The 18665-nt window shown below is 44.7% G+C and overlaps 1 protein-coding gene across 2 annotated transcripts in view; it reads left to right on the top strand.

The window, feature by feature from the left end:
• rims3 (regulating synaptic membrane exocytosis 3) overlaps positions 1–18665 on the top strand; it is a 75773-nt gene that overhangs the window by 51916 nt on the left and 5192 nt on the right. For both annotated transcript variants that reach the window (XM_079523122.1, XM_079523121.1), the window contains exons 3-4: positions 17087–17228; positions 17814–17926. In XM_079523122.1, coding sequence (XP_079379248.1) covers positions 17087–17228; positions 17814–17926 — 255 coding nt within the window. The remainder of the gene's footprint in view (positions 1–17086; positions 17229–17813; positions 17927–18665) is intronic.

An 18665-nucleotide genomic window follows, 5' to 3' on the forward strand; every position in this document is an offset into this window, starting at 1 on the left:
GAACCTTGAACCACCAGTTTCAGAGATATGGCTTATAGAGTAATGTCTTGCAGAAAACAGCAAGTTGAGAAAACAGGCTTGAAAGGTTCACTTCTGTTGTCTCTAACATTACACCTAGCTACATGTTTAAGCATTTATTTCATATTTACATGTCGATTTCAGCTCTGATATTTATTTCAGACATCCTCTTGTATGTGAAGAGTCTGCCTGTGCTATTACCGGTAACTAATTTTGGATAAAATATAAATTATTTAAGTTTGTCTCCTCTGGTGAAAAGCTGGAGGTTGCACGATGGCAGGCTCTCAGTCAAATCTGGTCACATTTGTGCCTAATTTGGTGTGGAAAATCACATTTTGGCAACAAAATGGTGACATTTGTTGCAAATTTATGGTGACATTTGTTGCACCCAATTACTATGGATGTACGACGTGATTCAGATTTGGAGCAGAGCCGTCACAGCTTTAAGGATTCCTGGTGGTATGAAGGCAAGGCTGTCCTTATAGCACACCGTGACACACTAATTGTGACTAAAGGTCGCAGTTAACTATGGGAACCGTGCATTGGCTGGTCGTGTTGGTTGGCACGTGACATCATGTGACATCATCAGGGATTGATGTCATCAATATTAAGCCCATATATGGAGATCCCATTTCATCAAATTATATTGGCCAGCAACTCTACATCTCACCTCAAACCTCAACCCCATAGATCTCCATATATGGAGCTGACCTGTTGGCCTGTTGTGACCTGCCTGTTGTGACCTGCTGTCACCCAGGCGGATGCGTGCCCTCAGGTGTCTTACTGGTCATAATGGCTATGGGCAGTGGTAGAAAGTAACGCAGTACCTTTAGTTAAGTCCTGTACTTAAGTACAATTTTGAGGTATTTGATACTTACAACCATGAAACAGCAACCAATGGGTGCGAAGAGGGGCACAACCATGGGCGGGACCTGACAAAGGATAATTAATGAATTAATCCGAACTTTGCTTTTCGCTTGATACCGTTTCATAGACGAGAGACGATACAATCACGATCTATATACCAAAATGAAAACTGGAACTTCATAGTATACACAGAACTTTGAATTTTTTTAAATACTTTTGTACTTTTACTCAAGTACATTTTGAATTCCGCCGTATTTCCGGAGCATTTCTACATTGCAGTTGTAGTTATGATACATATAAGTAAACAACGTGAGTACCGCTGGCTATGGGTGCGTTGGATTTGGGTGCTCCAGTGTGCAAGCACTGACAATACTGTTGACTACTGTCTATGTTTGACGTAAACATTCGTCGCACGCTGCATTAAACAAACACACCCATTAAACAAGAGGCTGTTACAGTAGTTGATTCCACTAAAAGAGCCTACTGTATATCTCTCTCACACACACACACACACACACACACACACACACACACAGAGAGAGAAGCATCCTGCTTCATTGCCCTGAACGACTCCGAGCTCATTAAGGATCCGCTGTGTGCCCGTATCATCGCCATGACAACCACAGGCACCGGCATCATCCCTATTGGCTGTTGAAATGAAGAGGGAGCAAACACAGCCACTTGATATGATGAGGGCTGGGGGGGGTTATCATCTAACTTTGTCTTTTATAATTGTAATTGTGATTTGGCAACACATGCTATGATGCTAATAATGCAAATTGGATTGGATTGAGTCGTACTGCACTGGAGAGAGAGAGAGAGAGAGAGAGAGAGAGAGAGAGAGAGAGAGAGAGAGAGAGTGTAATAGACAAGTTAACACGAGACAGAAACATTGATAGACTGGTACATGGTATTTGTCCCAAAGTGACTGCAATAGATTGCTCCTATTTGTTTAAAAAAAAGCTTCATACCCTGTATAGAGCGCCGCAGTCCCGTCCCCTTTCATGACGACGACTGGCCCAGGAAATAATTACCCATGCATTTTTCTCATAAACTTGTCAAAAAGTATTTATTTAAAGACCTTTAAAGCCGCGGAGAAAGCCACCTCGGATTGTGACAAATCATGACAACAAACACAATATTTTGGGCCAAACAAATAATTACAAAGAAGAAAAACAACAAAAAAAAGTTTTTACCAGCTGGTCTACTTTCTATCAGGTTGGCTTTATTTGAGGCTTACAGGTCTTTAAATAAATACTTTTTGAAACGTCTATGGGAAAAATGCATTAGGAATTATTTCCTATCGTCGTCATGAAAGGGGACGAGGCTGCGACGCTCTATTTAGCATGTAAAGAGCAACAGACAGACAGAGAGAGAGACGCAAAGCGTAAAACGTCGCAATGTGACATAGTAATGTACCCCCTCGACTATACATTCCCCATTCGTTACCCGTCTTTATCATATTTTGTCACTTGCTTTGGCAATGTAAACGTATGTTTTCTCATGCCAATAAAACTCCTTTGAATTTGTATATTTGGTAGAGATAGAAACAAGAGGCAGATAGGGGTGAGTGAGAATCTTATGCCTGATATATACTCCATTGCGCGGCACGTCGCGCACCGAAAATTGCCAATTTACAAGCTCACAGCGTGTGTCTCGCTGTGACGCGTTGTGAGCTCGCGAATCGGCTATTCTGGGTGTGCAACACCAGCGTGCATCCAAGTATAAATCACCCCTTTAGGAGATGAGTGGGGAGGGAGATGAGAATGACGGGGCCCAGCGATGCTACTGCTGCCTATTTATAATCCTGCACTCAAGAATATATCCTGTGTGTGTGCCCATGCATATATGTGTGGTCCCTGCATGTGCCTCTGTGCGAGTGCGTGTATGTATGTGCGTGCATGTGTTTGTAGTTGTATTACGGTACTTGTGAGAAGTAGAATTTGAGAAACCGTCAATGTGAGTGCTATCTTCCTGGTGCTCGCAAGAGAAATGTCTGTTTTATTGTTAAAAATAAAAAATAAATAAAGGGGGGAAAAATGAAAGCGTACAATTCCGGCTTTAGAGGTCAGGGTCGGAGTTATGGCTCACGTCTCATTATATACAGTAATGCCATTCATAAACTGGCCGTCCTAAAATGTTGAAGTCCCCACAAGTATAATACAAACGTCTCAGTGCGTGCGTGCGTGTGTCGGTGTATGTATGTATGTGTGTGTGTGTGTGTGTGTCTGAGTGGCTAGCTTCCCACCCATCACAAGCGCCATGCTCTCGCCGGCTGCCATGACAACGTCTAGCCTCATCATCCCAGACAGTGGTGCCACCTGAGACGGCCGGCGCCGACCCACCCCATCCCCCCACTCCATCCCTACAGCTGCTGTAACTAGAACTACACAGTCTCACCCACTCCATCCCTACAGCTGCTGTAACTATAGAACTACACAGTCTCACCCACTCCATCCCTACAGCTGCTGTAACTATAGAACTACACAGTCTCACCCACTCCATCCCTACAGCTGCTGTAACTATAGAACTACACAGTCTCACCCACTCCATCCCTACAGCTGCTGTAACTAGAACTACACAGTCTCACCCACCCCATCCCTACAGCTGCTGTAACCAGAACTACACATCCCAGCCACCCCATCCCTACAGCTGCTGTAACTAGAACTACACATCCCAGCCACCCCATCCCTACAGCTGCTGTAACTAGAACTACACAGTCTCACCCACTCCATCCCTACAGCTGCTGTAACTAGAACTACACAGTCTCACCCACCCCATCCCTACAGCTGCTGTAACTAGAACTACACATCCCAGCCACCCCATCCCTACAGCTGCTGTAACTAGAACTACACAGTCTCACCCACCCCATTCCTACAGCTGCTGTAACTAGAACTACACATCCCACCCACCCCATCCCTACAGCTGCTGTAACTAGAACTACACAGTCTCACCCACCCCATCCCTACAGCTGCTGTAACTATAGAACTACACATCCCACCCACCCCATCCCTACAGCTGCTGTAACTAGAACTACACAGTCTCACCAACTTTGAGACAGAAATGGAACCAAAATGCACATTTACCGGTCCACACTCAACAAGAGTCTTGGCGGTCCTTGAAATGTAAAAGTTTGAGAGGTTTCGTAATTGTATAGCAGACGTGAATTCCAGATCCAAATGACATTTTCCTAATAAAGTTCTTCTTTCGTCTTTGAGTACTATGAAAAGCGCTATATAAGTCCCAGATATTATTATTATTAATTCCACATATACATGTACCAGCTCTGACAGTGTGATAAATCGATTCCCGGGAACGGTTCCAAATGGGATGAAACCCGATTCCTGTTCCTCACTGTCGTATCGGGTTCCTCCGGTTCCGGGTCCCAAACCTGTATACCCGACACTGCTGATACGTACTACACTGATTAACCCATTTAGGCCTGACCTCGAAATTAAAAAAAAAATCTTCTAAATCCTCCAGTTTTCTGAAATAAATATTTTCACGATTTAAAAAAATAGCAGACCTACAAGCTCGTAGCGCGCCACTCGGTGGCGCGCTATGAGCTTGTAGATCTGCTATTTTTCAATAGCTAAATTATAACATAATGTTTAAAACACCAAAAGGGGTTCCCGCCAAAAATGCCATTACAGTACAGTGTAACTCAGTTCCATTTGGACTAGTATAGAGGTGGTTAACCAGTCAAACCCCATGTGGTCGAGTCATTTGGACTAGTATAGAGCTGGTTAACCACTCAAACCCCATGTGGTCGAGTCATTTGGACTAGTATAGAGCTGGTTAACCACTCAAACCCCATGTGGTCGAGTCATTTGGACTAGTATAGAGGTGGTTAACCAGTCAAACCCCATGTGGTCGAGTCATTTGGACTAGTATAGAGCTGGTTAACCACTCAAACCCCATGTGGTCGAGTCATTTGGACTAGTATAGAGCTGGTTAACCACTCAAACCCCATGTGGTCGAGTCATTTGGACTAGTATAGAGCTGGTTAACCACTCAAACCCCATGTGGTCGAGTCATTTGGACTAGTATAGAGCTGGTTAACCACTCAAACCCCATGTGGTCGAGTCATTTGGACTAGTATAGAGGTGGTTAACCAGTCAAACCCCATGTGGTCGAGTCATTTGGACTAGTATAGAGCTGGTTAACCACTCAAACCCCATGTGGTCGAGTCAGAGTCCATCTCTACTAGTGTCTTTTGTGTTTTCCGTTATTGTGGGCAAAGCTTTCGCGGGAAAATTGCCGATCGACGGAATCTCGCGGCGCGTTGTGAGCTCTGTCCATCTGCTACTTTTTGGCAAAAAGCTTTCCCCACAAGTAATTTTGGGACGCACGCTGCTGGGGTGTAAGTGTTTTTTTTAGGGTTTTTTACGGTGTATTTTTGTGGCTTTTTGCCTTTATTGATAGCTATACAGTAGCTTGACAGGAAATGGGGAGACAGATGGGGGGGAAGAACCACAGCAAAGTTCATCGGGATCGGGACTCGAACCCACGACCCACTGTCATGCTGGATTACCATCCAAGGTGCCTGGACCGCTAAGCCGGCCCAGGCCAGGAGTCTAAGTGGTTTAAGTAGCGATTCAGCGGGGTCGGTTCCTCGTTAGCCCGCCACGCCTCTCTCATCTCATCTCGCCGTTCTGAAGTGGCCACCTCTTCTTCCTTCCTCTTCAATCCCCTCCTCCTCCTCCTCCTCTTCCACATCTGCTGCCTGGCACTCTCCCTCCATCCCGTTTCCATGGCGATGCTGTCTGCATTGCACCAAGAGCAGCGACCGACCGGCATGTTCATTCGTTTGTAAGCCTTACCCCCCCTCCCCCCCTTTACCCCCCCATCCTTCCCACTCTCTCTCTCTCTCCTTTTGCTGGAGTCTTCCTCCGTTTGCTCACTTTGTCCTCTATTGAGGTCTCGCCCTTTAATAACCCCCCCCTATCTCTCGCTCTCTGTTGCTCTTTACATCTTGTGTGTGTGTGTGTGTGTGTGTGTGTGTGTGTGTGTGTGTGTGTGTGTGTGTGTGTGTGTGTGTGTGTGTGTGTGTGTGTGTGTGTGTGTGTGTGTGTCTCTCACTTTGGTTCACTTCTCACATTTTTCCTCCACTCCACAATGAAACGAAACAAAACATCATCTGTCCTTCTTTTCTGCCCGAGATGCTTTATTTCCATCACCAATTCATGTGTCCCATAGCAGTGTGTGTGTGTGTGTGTGTGTGTGTGTGTGTGTGTGTGTGTGTGTGTGTGTGTGTGTGTGTGTGTGTGTGTGTGTGTGTGTGTGTGTGTGTGTGTGTGTGTGCGTGTGTGTGTGCGTGCGCGTGCATAAAGCATATGTACATAATACTATAGATATAGACAGCCTATATATAGATATGATACGCCATTCTAAGAAAAGGGGCGTTTGACAACAGCATTACATAAGTGGCTGTGCTCTGCCGTGCTAGAAGAGGGCTTTTCTTTTGAGTGTCAATTAAAATAGTTTCTGTTGGCTTTCCATGCGATGAGTAATACCTTGTCCCTGTACCTTGTGCAGACTATAGTGTTGATTTTGACAGCACATTTTGATTTACTTTTAGTCTTTTGAATAAAACATCATTTAGTTATAGTCATTTTTAGCAGATCTGCTATTTTCAAATAGCCGAAATGTATAGGGCTGAAGTGGTTAATGTATGTTTTGTAATAATTATCTAAATCTACAAAGTTAACTAGTGCCTAAAGTTTTCAAATAAATGTAGTGGAGTATAAAAGCTGGACCATAACTAGGGTTAGGTAACCAAAACAATATCTACCAGGCCTAATGGAGACATCTAAGCTCTTATTACATGCTATCAAATATCACTATGTTATTATGCCATGGTGAAATATAAAGGTTAGGCACTAAGCAACCATAATTACATGGTTATTATATTGAATAATTATTCTGCAATACCAACCATTGCTTGATCATCATCATGTACTAACAGGGGATGGAGGGACTGCAAGATGGAAGAAAAGCGATTAAAGATGAGACTGAGGAAATTAGATCATTATTAGCATAGATGACTGATCAGAGAGATCAGGGAAAGAGAGATTACGGAAAATATGGAGCAGGTACAAAACAGAGCCAAACACTATACATCCACACACTGTGTGTGTGTGTGTGTGTGTGTGTGTGTGTGTGTGTGTGTGTGTGTGTGTGTGTGTGTGTGTGTGTGTGTGTGTGTGTGTGTGTGTGTGTGTGTGTGTGTGTGTGTGTGTGTGTGTGTGTGTGTGTGTGTGTGTGCGTGCGCGCGTGCGTGTGTGTTTACATAAACAACGCAAATGTGTGCAGTTGTGTACTCGTGCACATCATGAGTGTATGTGTCTGTCTGTTGTGTGTTAGTATTAGTTTTGTGTGTGTGTGTGCGTGCGTGCGTGTGGAGCGTGCACAGATCATTAAGGCTGCTCTGACATTTGGAGAGAACACTGATGAAGCCTCTCTCATTATAATGCCTGTGTAATATGGAATGCTGTTTTTAGAAACTGCCGGCTACTCCCACATGCCTATTGGCTGCACCAGTGACGGCAGGCGATCCACCATGCTTAGCAACAGTATCCAAGCATGATGGGGTGTGGGGAGACGAGAGATCCGCCCGCGTCTGTACCTCCAAAACCGGACACCTCTAAATATAGCTTGCGGGGAGACTTGAGGTAATTTATAGAGCAGAGCTTCTCAACCTTATCATGCTGTGCGACCCCCCCCCCCCCCAGATCTAAGGGATCTACACGCTTCTAAATCGTCTATATTCAATATATCATTTTAGTTGTAGTATAGGTTAGTTTGTTATTCTTTTGATGCAGTAGTAGTCTTTTTCTTCTTTTCTTTGAGGTATTAAAATGTCTTTGTCACTTCACTGAGGGGCACAGGTTGAGAACCTAAACTAAACTAAACAGGTTGAGAACCTAAACTAAACCTAAACTAAACTAAACAGGTTGAGAACCTAAACTAAACCTAAACTAAACTAAACAGGTTGAGAACAGCTGATTAAGAGCAGTGATTCCCAGCCGGTCCGTGAGGGTAGTGCTGCAAATGGGACCCACATAATTGACAAAACACTAAAAGGGCCCTATCCTGCGTCAGAGGCACTAAATCTGTAATTTGGGGATTTAGCATTGCGTAAGAGGCATTCCCCCGTAAAAACTGCTATCTTGTACCCCAGCCTAAATCCCTAAACACCTACGCTACCCGTTACATTATGCATATGTGTGGTTTGGGCGTTACAATAATGAAACCAATCACCATGCCACATGCCATTGGCCCGGTTTCCCAAACGCATATGGTGTAAGACTTATAGTGCTGCACATAATCAGATGCCCTCTAGGCCGCACACAAAAGCCTGTGAACATTTCGTGCATAGATGTGCCACGCAATGGTAGGCCTCAGGCCTGGTATGGTAGGCCTCAGGCCTCAGGTCTACCATTCTGAAATTTAATTTAATAATATTTGGACTGCTGGACAGCTGACAGTAGGCTCTCCTTGCTCTTAAAAAAATATATATATACATAAATATAATAAATATATATATTATATTTAATATATATATATATATATATATATATATATTTATATATATTTATATATAATTCATATATATATATATATATATATATATATATATTTTTTTTTAAGTTTAAGTAAAGAGAGCCTACTGTCAGCTGTCCAGCAGTCCAAATATTATTAAATTAAATTTCAGAATGGTAGACCTGAGGCCTACCATTGCGTGGCACATCTATGCATGAAATGTCTATGTTCACAGGCTTCTGTGTGAGGTCTATAGAGGGCATCTGAGCATGCCCTCTTACACCATATGCGTTTGGGAAACCGGGCCATTGCCTTTAAGAGAAGACTGCACAATTCAGTATCCATTACCCATTATGCCCAGTGATATCTAGGCTTACACTATGGCTCATGGAAGAGCCATGCGACGCGTGTAGCTGCCTTGGAATACATTTATATTTGATACTGAGGAGAGGGTTGTTTTGTGTGTCCACTCCAGTATGTGTCCTCGCAATAAAGCAAAGCTGTGCTGTGAATGGTTCTGATAGAGCACCATTGGGGTGATAGATAGATAGATAGATAGATAGATAGATAGATAGATAGATAGATAGATAATTGCAGCTGTTATTGCACAAACCCCAATTGTACTTAAAAACAGCACAATAAAACATGTATTTCAGCAACGGATCATTTCTTAGCAGCATTTAGTGTGGCTACCGCTGTGGGATAGAAGCTGTTACTGAGTCTGCTGGTCCCTGACTTGAGCACTCTGTACCGTCTGCCTGATGGCAACAGTTCAAACAGTGAGTGACCGGGGTGGGAATTGTCCTTCATAATGTTCTGTGTTCTCTTTTTTAATCTGTGTAGGTCCTTATAGAAGGTTACTTGAGCATCTGTGTTTTCAAAAAACTATTTGTCCACACAAATTGATGCACTTTAGAAAGACATCAGCCTCCGTCTGTTTCAGTTTCACATCATTTTTAAAGGGCACAATTTCAATTATGGCTGTATGTATACGTAGCAACGACGAACATTTATTTCATGAGACTTTACTCTGAACTGCATGCATTACACTCACTACGTCTGTGAAACGAGGCCAATTTCATATAATTTCTGGGGTCCTTGACATGAAGTAGTTTGAGAATCACTGACATAGAAACATAGGGTTTTTCAGAAAACTGTCAGGATTTAGAGATTTGTAGAATCGTCCTCAGGTCCAAACTGGGTTTTAAAGGGGGGTTAACCATCAGGGCCTCTCAGTGTGCCACTGACCGTAGGAAATGGTTATCTGAATGGAAGACAGGATGTCTGTCCGTGAGTTAACGCGCCACGTGGGATCTATTCATTATAAGGAGGACAAAGAGAGTCATCTCGTTCGGATGTCATTTCCTCACGATTAGGCTGTCCTCCTCGACGCAGGATGTTCACTGTGCTGATACGAGGTTAAGAGGTCAAGAGGTCATTGTTGGGGTAAAGGTCCAGGACAGGGACAGGCCCACCAGGATCCAATGGGCTCCAAAGAGGCCCTTGTAGGACTGAGGAGAACCGAGGACGTCCCAAAGAGGCCCTTTTAGGACTGAGGAGAACCGAGGACGTCCCAAAGAGGCCCTTTTAGGACTGAGGAGAACCGTGGACGTCCCAAAGAGGCCCTTTTAGGACTGAGGAGAACAGAGGACGTCCCAAAGAGGCCCTTTTAGGACTGAGGAGAACCGTGGACGTCCCAAAGAGGCCCTTTTAGGACTGAGGAGAACCGAGGACGTCCCAAACGTGCTAATATTGTAGGAAACAAAAACTAAGGGGACCTATAATAATGTGTCCACGACCCACAAATGGGTCCCGACACCAGTGTTTGGGAAACAGTGGTCCAACTCTAAAATGTATAAGGAAATCTTTTGAAAATAGCAGATCTACAAGCACGACGTGTTGTTGCTATTCGAATACCCAAAGTTCCACTAAAGTGGTTCATGTATGTTTTGTAGAAATAAACTAAAATCAAAATATTCAAAGTAACTAAAGTTGAGCTGTATAAAAGTACAATATTTGCCTCTCAGTCAGATGTAGTGGAGTAGATATAAATAAATAAACATACTCCAGTAAAGTGACCTAGTAAAGTGAAGTATAGTACCTCAGAATAGTACTTACTGTACGTACAGTATATGCTCTGGGCCTTGCTACACACTCAAAGGTCAGCCGCCTCCATGTATTATGTACTCTACTAGTCCTTACCCGTTCTGAATATATGAACAGCAAATGATGTTCAGTGTGGGTAATGCAATGTAATAGATCACGTTAATGATAGGGGGGGAATTGTTTACAGATGGTCTAACAACAACAGGGTTTAAGTCCACCCGGACGGGGAATTGCCTTGGCAACAGTTACAATCCTGTGCACTTTTATATCTGTTGGATGATCATAACATTATGAATACTTGTGATGGTGATGTTCAGTGTGTCACGCTGGGTGCGCGCAGGGCTGTAACCTGTCGTAGTCAGTGTCCAGGCTTTCAGCGTGCATGTAGCCTATGGCACGGTGGTTGAGGAACGAAACAGCGCGTGTGTTCACGTTAACATGCCCCCGTCCAACTGTCAGAGCTGGCTTTCAGGTGCCTGTGCCACACAACCCCCGCGTTGGCCGTGATGCTTCCCCAAAGAAGAAGTTCTGTCGACTGACGCAAGAGTAGCTAGTAGTATCAGGGTCCGAGTTGTTTTCTCCGTGTGGGTCTGTTACGCGGAAAAGTGTGTCCCAGTATTAATCTGTGTCCGTCCCAACATGCATTTCACTGGTGACCCGGAGTGTGTGTGTGTGTGTGTGTGTGTGTGTGTGTGTGTGTGTGTGTGTGTGTGTGTGTGTGTGTGTGTGTGTGTGTGTGCGCGTGTGGACGTACATGTTGACGTACATGTGCGCTTTTGAGAGTGCATGCATACCGTATGCACTTACCGTACACTGTTGCTCCGATGCACTAAGCTACAAGGCTTGCACTCGCGCGCCACTATAATACACTAGCTGCCAATAAAGGGGGGGGGGGCTGCAATGGCTTGTGTATGCTCTCAGTGGCATAAGAGTGTTTACAGTATAAAATGGAGTGGTAATGAAACCAATGATTATTATGGCTCGCTGAGGCTTACACATACATAGACACAAAGCGTAGTGACTCACCTCGCGCACACTCTCGCTGGATGACACATAAACTGGGGTTTTCTGCCTGTTAAAGCTACTGTGAAAGCCTTGATCTCTTGCTGGGAGGTGCTTCACTAACAGCTCTCTGCTGCTCGCACACACTTTGGCTGGAGGTTGGCAAATTGGAGAGAGCTCTCTGTTTTTTGTTTTTGCTGCTTAGTGGTGGCGGCCAGACACAGACAGACACGCACGCACACAAACGCACACGCACACACACACACACACACACACACACACACACACACACACACACACACACACACACACACACACACACACACACACACACACACACACACACACACACACTGTTTTAGCAGTACCTTTGTAAATTTGAAGGTTTGATGATATGCATTAGGCCATGATGGCCCTCCATTTTGATGTGAATCTACACACTGCGAAATCCATAGTGTTAACTCCTTTGTACCCAAGACCGAGATCCCGAGATTAATTTAATAATGCACAGGTAGCCGTGGACGAGATCCCGATATTTGATAAAATAACCTTGATCCAGAGTTTAAAAAAATATAATGTACCTTATTTTAGCTTTGTCGCTAGCCACCGCTAGCGCCCATGTAACTTATGCCTATCACTCCTTTTCATGGGCCTTCTTTTCCAGCTGTTTCCATGTCAGTCCACACTGCTTGATGTCAGTCTCAAGGTCCCTGCGCCAGGTGTTCTTCGGCCTCCCTCTCTTTCTTGTGCCTTGCGGGTTCCATCTAAGGGCTTGTCTTGTGATGCTGGTATTGGGCTTCCGAAGTGTGTGGCCATCCCCACCTTCTTCTCTTAATCTCCTCTTCCACTGGTGGTAGCCTCGCTCTCTGCCAGAGGTCATTATTGCTGATAGTGTCTGGCCAGCGGATGCTCAGGATTCTCCTCAGGCAGCTGTTGATGAAAGTCTGCACCTTCATTGTTGTTGCCTTTGTTGTCCTCCACGTCTCTGATCCGTACAATAGTACTGGCTTGTCGTTTGAGCTGAAGAAAAACAACAAAAAAAGTGTTGTAACCTGCCGTTTTTTTCTTCTTTCTAATTATTTGTTTGGTCCAAAATATTGTTTGTGTTGTCATGAGTTGTCACGACTCGAGTTGGCTTTGTCCGCGGCGTAACCGTCTTTAAATAAATACTTTAAGAAATGTCTATGAGGAAAATGCATTGGGTTTCATTTCCTGGCCCAGGGTAGGAGGCGGGACTGCGACGCTCTATACCGCCCCCTATGGGAAACACTCAGCACCTATACCGCCCCCTATGGGAAACACTCAGCACCTATACCGCCCCCTATGGGAAACGGGCATCCAAGGAGTTAAGGTGCACAGGACGCACCCCTCACCAACCTTAATCCGGTCGTTTTAACGCACCCCTTACCAACCTTAATCCGGTCGTTTTAACGCACCCCTCACCAACCTTAATCTGGTCGTCTTAATGCACCCCTTACCAACCTTAATCCGGTCGTCATAACGCACCCCTCACCAACCGTAATGTATAAAAAAATCTTTTGAAAATAGCAGATCAACAAGCTCATCATTGTGAGCTTGTAGATTGGCTATTTTCAAATGCCCGAAATGTACTGTAGGGCTGAAGTCGTTACTGTATGTTGTGTAATAATAATGTAAATAAATAAAGTTACTCTAACTAAAGTTTTCAAATAATTATAGTGGAGTAAAAGTACAATATTTGCCTCTGAAATGTAGTGGAGTAGAAGAAGAAGAAATACTTTAGTAAAGTAAAAGTATTTGTACTTAAGTACAGTACTTAAGTAAATGTACGTATACGTACAGTAGTTACTTTCCACCACTGCATTTGTGTGTGTGTGTGCGTGCGTGCGTGCGCGCGTGCGTGTGTGTGTGCGTGAGTGTGTGTGTGCGCAATCTCCTGGGAGCTGAGAACGGCAGGTAAAAGCACAAAAAACTAGACACAGCCACAGCTGAACACCTCGCTGATCTATTAGGCTAAGAATAGAGCATAGGATACATAACAGTGTGTGTGTGTGCGTGCGTGCGTGCGTGCGTGCGTGCGTGCGTGTGAGTGAGAGGTGGTGCTAAGCAACTGAGGGGCTCAGATTTTGAGTGAAAGAGACAGAGGAAGGGTGCTGGCAGATGAAAGAAGGACGGAAAAAAAGAAGAGAAATGAGCCCAGAAAAAGAAAGTCGAGGGGAGGGGGGGCGGGGGGGGGGAGTGGTGGGAACAAAGGAGATGCAGGAGGAGGAGGAGAGGGAAACAGCTGCGAGATGAAAAACAGCAGCCGTTTTTATGGAATGCGAGACGAGCCAAGTGATTAGTTGTCTGACGCAGATGATGTTTTATTTGACGACACTTCACGGGGGAGGCAAAAGCCTCTTGCAGTTTGTGTGCGATGCATGAGTAAGACTTTTGGAGTTGTATGTGTCAGCGCAGAGACTCGATGCACACAGTGTGCGTGCGTGCGTGCGTGCGTGCGTGCATGCATGCGTGTATGTGTGTGTGCGTGTGCAGGGAGATGGGGTCATCTGCTAGTCTTTTGATTGATTGATTGAAGTATTTATTAACAGTATACAGACACGTTTCAAGCACAACTCAATACAAAAACTGTTAACTGTGGACGACACCATAAAGCATTACACAAATATACACTTGTGTCACACTTGTGTAATGCCCCTCATTTCACACCTGTGTGAAATGAGGGGCGCTCTTGTCATCGTACATCAATTTATGTTAGCGGACATTTCACATTGCTACATAAGGTACATACGGTGGTCCCTTATTGGCCAAGCGCCATGTGATTGGTTAGCCGATTTGCTCGTTTACATATGACGTAAGTTTTCCCTGTCGAATGCTGATGTCGGAAGTACCGGAAAGTTTTCTTCTGCAGAAGTATTATATACATTATAATTTACATTAAAATACATCTATTAATTCAATGCCTTCCAGCTTGCATTAATTTGGTTGTAAGTCACAGAAACAGGAATCCCTAAAGATCAGAAGACATCTATTCAGTCTGTGGTCTTCCTTGACATATGCGACACGTCAATAATTAAACGTCAATTACGCACACTTGCTGTTTTGCCCTTAAGTTGCAAGACGCTGTAGGGCGGGATTAACATAACATTTTAGAAACAGAGGATTCGGCCTGGGCCGTGGCTCAGTGGTCCAGGCACCTTGGCTGGTAATCCAGTCTGGCAGTGTGCCGCGGGTTCGACTCCCGATCCCGACGGCCTTTACTGCATGTCTTCCCCCATCTCTCTTCCCATTTCCTGTCAGCCTACTGTCTGTCCCTCCATAAAAAATATAAAATAAAGGCGAAAGCCACAAAAAAAACATTTTTGAGAAACAGTGGATTCATTGCACTAAATATGACTGGTTGGATGATACCTGTCACAGAGCTATGGCAGATTACATCATTATAATTATACGTAAAATAAAATACAACAATGTTATTGTGCAGTAGGTAAAGTGTCTCTGAGAAAACGGGAAATGTTCCGCTAGCGCATGAGGGCCGTCCCAGAGGATCTTGGTTGAAGATTGCCTCCGCACTCGAGTGACCACAATTCAAAACAAAGCACAGAGAGACGGGTCTTTTATTAAGTCTACCTGGAAAGTCTTTCAAAATCACCTCCTTGTGGAATGTGAAAATAAAATACCTTCATCAGAATCCTTACAGTCTACAGAAAAGCTTCCAATTATGGAACAAGCAATGGTTCGATTTGTCCCTAAACAGGCTCCATATGGAACTACTATTTTGCCCTTTAATTAAAATCATGCAGGTACTAAAGGTGAATTGAGTACAAAGGACCCCAGTGGAAACAAGCCATAGTGCTTTCTTGGGTCTAATTCCTCTTATCAGACCTATTGAACTGCACTTTCCTGTGCCTTTTTCCTGCAAACTGTTAATGGCGTATGTCACGGGGCAACCCGTGCCCTATAAACATACATTGATGGAGAACAATGCTCATACCTAAATTACACAGTTGCATCCCTAACTTTGCCGGCCGGCTTGGAAGACTGTGTTAATGGACATGAGTGCTTATTTTTATTATTATAGCTCACAGTGAATTGTAAAAGAGAACAAGTATGTACTTTGCAAATATTGTCACAGTATAGGTTGGTTGTCATTTGGGTTTAATTATGATTGGTTGGCACCTGGCTCTCCTGCAGTACTGGTGATCCTCTTGACTGAGTGGAGGAAGGTACCAAGTGCTATAGAGCAGGAGGGGTGTCTGTCTGGTTTACAAGAGCTCTTATGTTATGGTTTCTATTTATCTTGATGTTGTGTAATGTATCTGAAATGTATTCGAATTGTTTTGAGTAGGTAATTGTGTAAGTTAACTCATGGGCCATGGTTAGCCAGATGTTGAGTTAAGTGGGTTACCAATTACAGAACTGTTCCTTGGTATAGTCTTGCCTAGTATAAAAGGGAGACTGCAGGCAGAGCTAGTCAGTTATGCTTGGGCAGGCAACATGTTGACAGCCCAGGGAGAGAGCTGCTAGGGCCCATTTCATGGGTGTAGCCTAGTTCAGTTTTGTTATTTTTCCTTTGTCCTAAGTTTGCCATTAAGTATTTTTGATTTCTTTGTTTTGGATTTTTGGCCAGTATTATTTTGTCTGTTTGATATTTTTGTTATTGTGTGATATCTGCACTGGAGCTGGAGCAATAAAAGCCGTACAAAGCATCACTGACTGTTTTTGGAGCCTTGGCCGTTCGGGCAACTTCACAGCGTATATTCAATCAATCGGAGCCATGCAAAAGGACACCATTTCTGGAGGTCTGAACTCTGAATACTGTATTATTGTTTTGGGATGAAGTTAATTTAACACGTTAAGAACTGGAACGCATCTGTGTCACCTTAGCTTTTAAGCATTATTTTAAACTTCAGCTGTTGGAAAAATAGCAGATCTACAAGTTCATAGCGCTACGAGCTTGAAGATCTGCTTTTTTTGTTTTTAATCGTGAAAATGTGTGTAAATCTTAAGTTTGAATATATATTCTTTCCCAGTGGACGTTTTTAACTCAAATCTTTGCTTCTGGTGGGTATTCCTTCCCTGGAACAACATACTGTATTTTCAGATGGAGGTCGGCAGCCAACGGCCTGGCCAATCAGCGGCAGCTAGAGGCGGGATCAAGGCAGCACTGTGTATGCCTTGATCCCGCCTCTAGCTGCCGCTGATTGGCCAGGCCATTTGGTGGCTGGAGCATCAAGTCTGCCTGAGAGTTCCCAGATGGGAGCAGGAGGGGGGAACCCAGTGTACTCTCTGCTGCCCCATCTGGCGGAGTCAGGTTACCTCTGAGCACCACTGACATAGAGACAGGTTTTTCATAAAACTGTTAGGATTTAGATCAGTGGTTCCCAAACCTTTTCATGTCAAGGACCCCCACATAGACACTAATTATCCCATGGTCCCCCATTTGAAAAGATATGACAGGGAAGAGAAGATCTTTACGGCTCTAGCAGAGATTCTCAACCCGTTTAATTTCAAGGACGCCCAGTTTGACATGACGTTACGTTGACTGTACGACCGTTGTCGTTCTCAGACGGCGGAACGAAGAAGCTTCGCAGCACGATCCGGAGGAGCACGGAGACGGGCATCGCCGTGGAGATGAGGAACCGCGTGACGCGGCAGGGCAGCAAGGAGTCCACCGACGGAAGCACCAACTCTAACAGCTCCGATGGAACGTTAGTACTGTCTGTCTGTCTGTCTGTCTGTCTGTCTGTCCACGGCAGCACCAACTCTAACAGCTCCGATGGAACGTTAGTACTGTCTGTCTGTCTGTCTGTCTGTCTGTCTGTCTGTCCACGGCAGCACCAACTCCAACAGCTCTGACAGAACATTAGTACTGTCTGTCTGTCTGTCTTTCTGGCAGAAGGGTGAAATCAGAGTAATATAGTAAGAGAGTGGCGACACTAGCGTTGACTCCCATTGTAACAATGCTCACTCTATCTCAATGGGATAGTTCCAGCCATAGGAGCAATGTTTGGAACTATAGCCTATAGGCACCCGCTTTGCGGCGAGATTAAAGCGTGTCGCTACTCTCCTACTCTATACTCTGGGTGAAATCAGCCGCCAATGGCATCGTCGTGCTTCTAATACAGCCTCGAAAAGCATTCTGGCAGCTAGCTCATTAGCATGGCTGGCTAGTTATTAGATAACTAGCCAGGATGGAGGCAGATGGAGACAGATCTGTCCATCTGCCTCCATCCATCCATCCATCCATCCATCCATTCATTCATTCTGCTCTCCCCTCTCTTCTTCTCGGTCAGGTTTGTCTTCCCGACCACCCGCTTGGGGCCTGAGAGCCAGTTCAGCGACTTCCTGGACGGACTAGGCCCCGCCCAGATTGTAGGCCGGCAGACGCTAGCCACGCCCCCCATGGGTAAGACAGCTAAAAATCAGAATTGATTGAACACACACCATCAGGGCGGGGTTGGCGGGAGTTTGCATGTTAGGTATCCCCGTGTTCCCTAGGGTAGGTATCCTCACAAATAACATGCAGTAATCCTGGTCTTTAAAATACCTCCCCCTGGCCAGCCGGGGCGCTTGATGGAGGGAAAGGAACTGGTCGGAATAACGTGTTCCTTCCACACGCTACGTCCGGCCGGGGAAACTCTCCCCTGTCAGGTGAAAAGAAACAGCTTGGACTCCTAATGCATAGAAGGAAGCATGAGGTCAGTCCTCTGCCCCCCCAGGTTGTCAGAGGAAGTGTAGCGCCCAGGATTACATTAGATAATTGACACAATCAATCAATCAATCGTGAAATAACCTTCACTGCTGAGTATTTGTATTTCACTAACCTTTGAAGAACCCCCCCCCCCCCCACACACACACACACACACACACACACCTCTTCAAAATAAGTACATTAAATACATTAATCCCGGCAGGGATTGTGTTAATTGATTCACGTTGCAGTCATGGTGAAGTGCTGATATTTTCCTGAGAGTTCCACATGTGATATCCACTGCCCAGTCTCCAAAAGATGAAACATTTGAATGTTTAATTTAAATGCAAAGTGGTAGCTGTTGGGATGGAGAAAATGATTGGAAGCCAGTGCCACACTGACAAGACCCTGTCTTGTCTTGTCTTGTCTTGTCTTGTTACGCTTTGTTACATTT

Source organism: Electrona antarctica, assembly GCF_951216825.1.
Source record: "Electrona antarctica genome assembly, chromosome: 15".
NCBI classification, from domain to species: domain Eukaryota; kingdom Metazoa; phylum Chordata; class Actinopteri; order Myctophiformes; family Myctophidae; genus Electrona; species Electrona antarctica.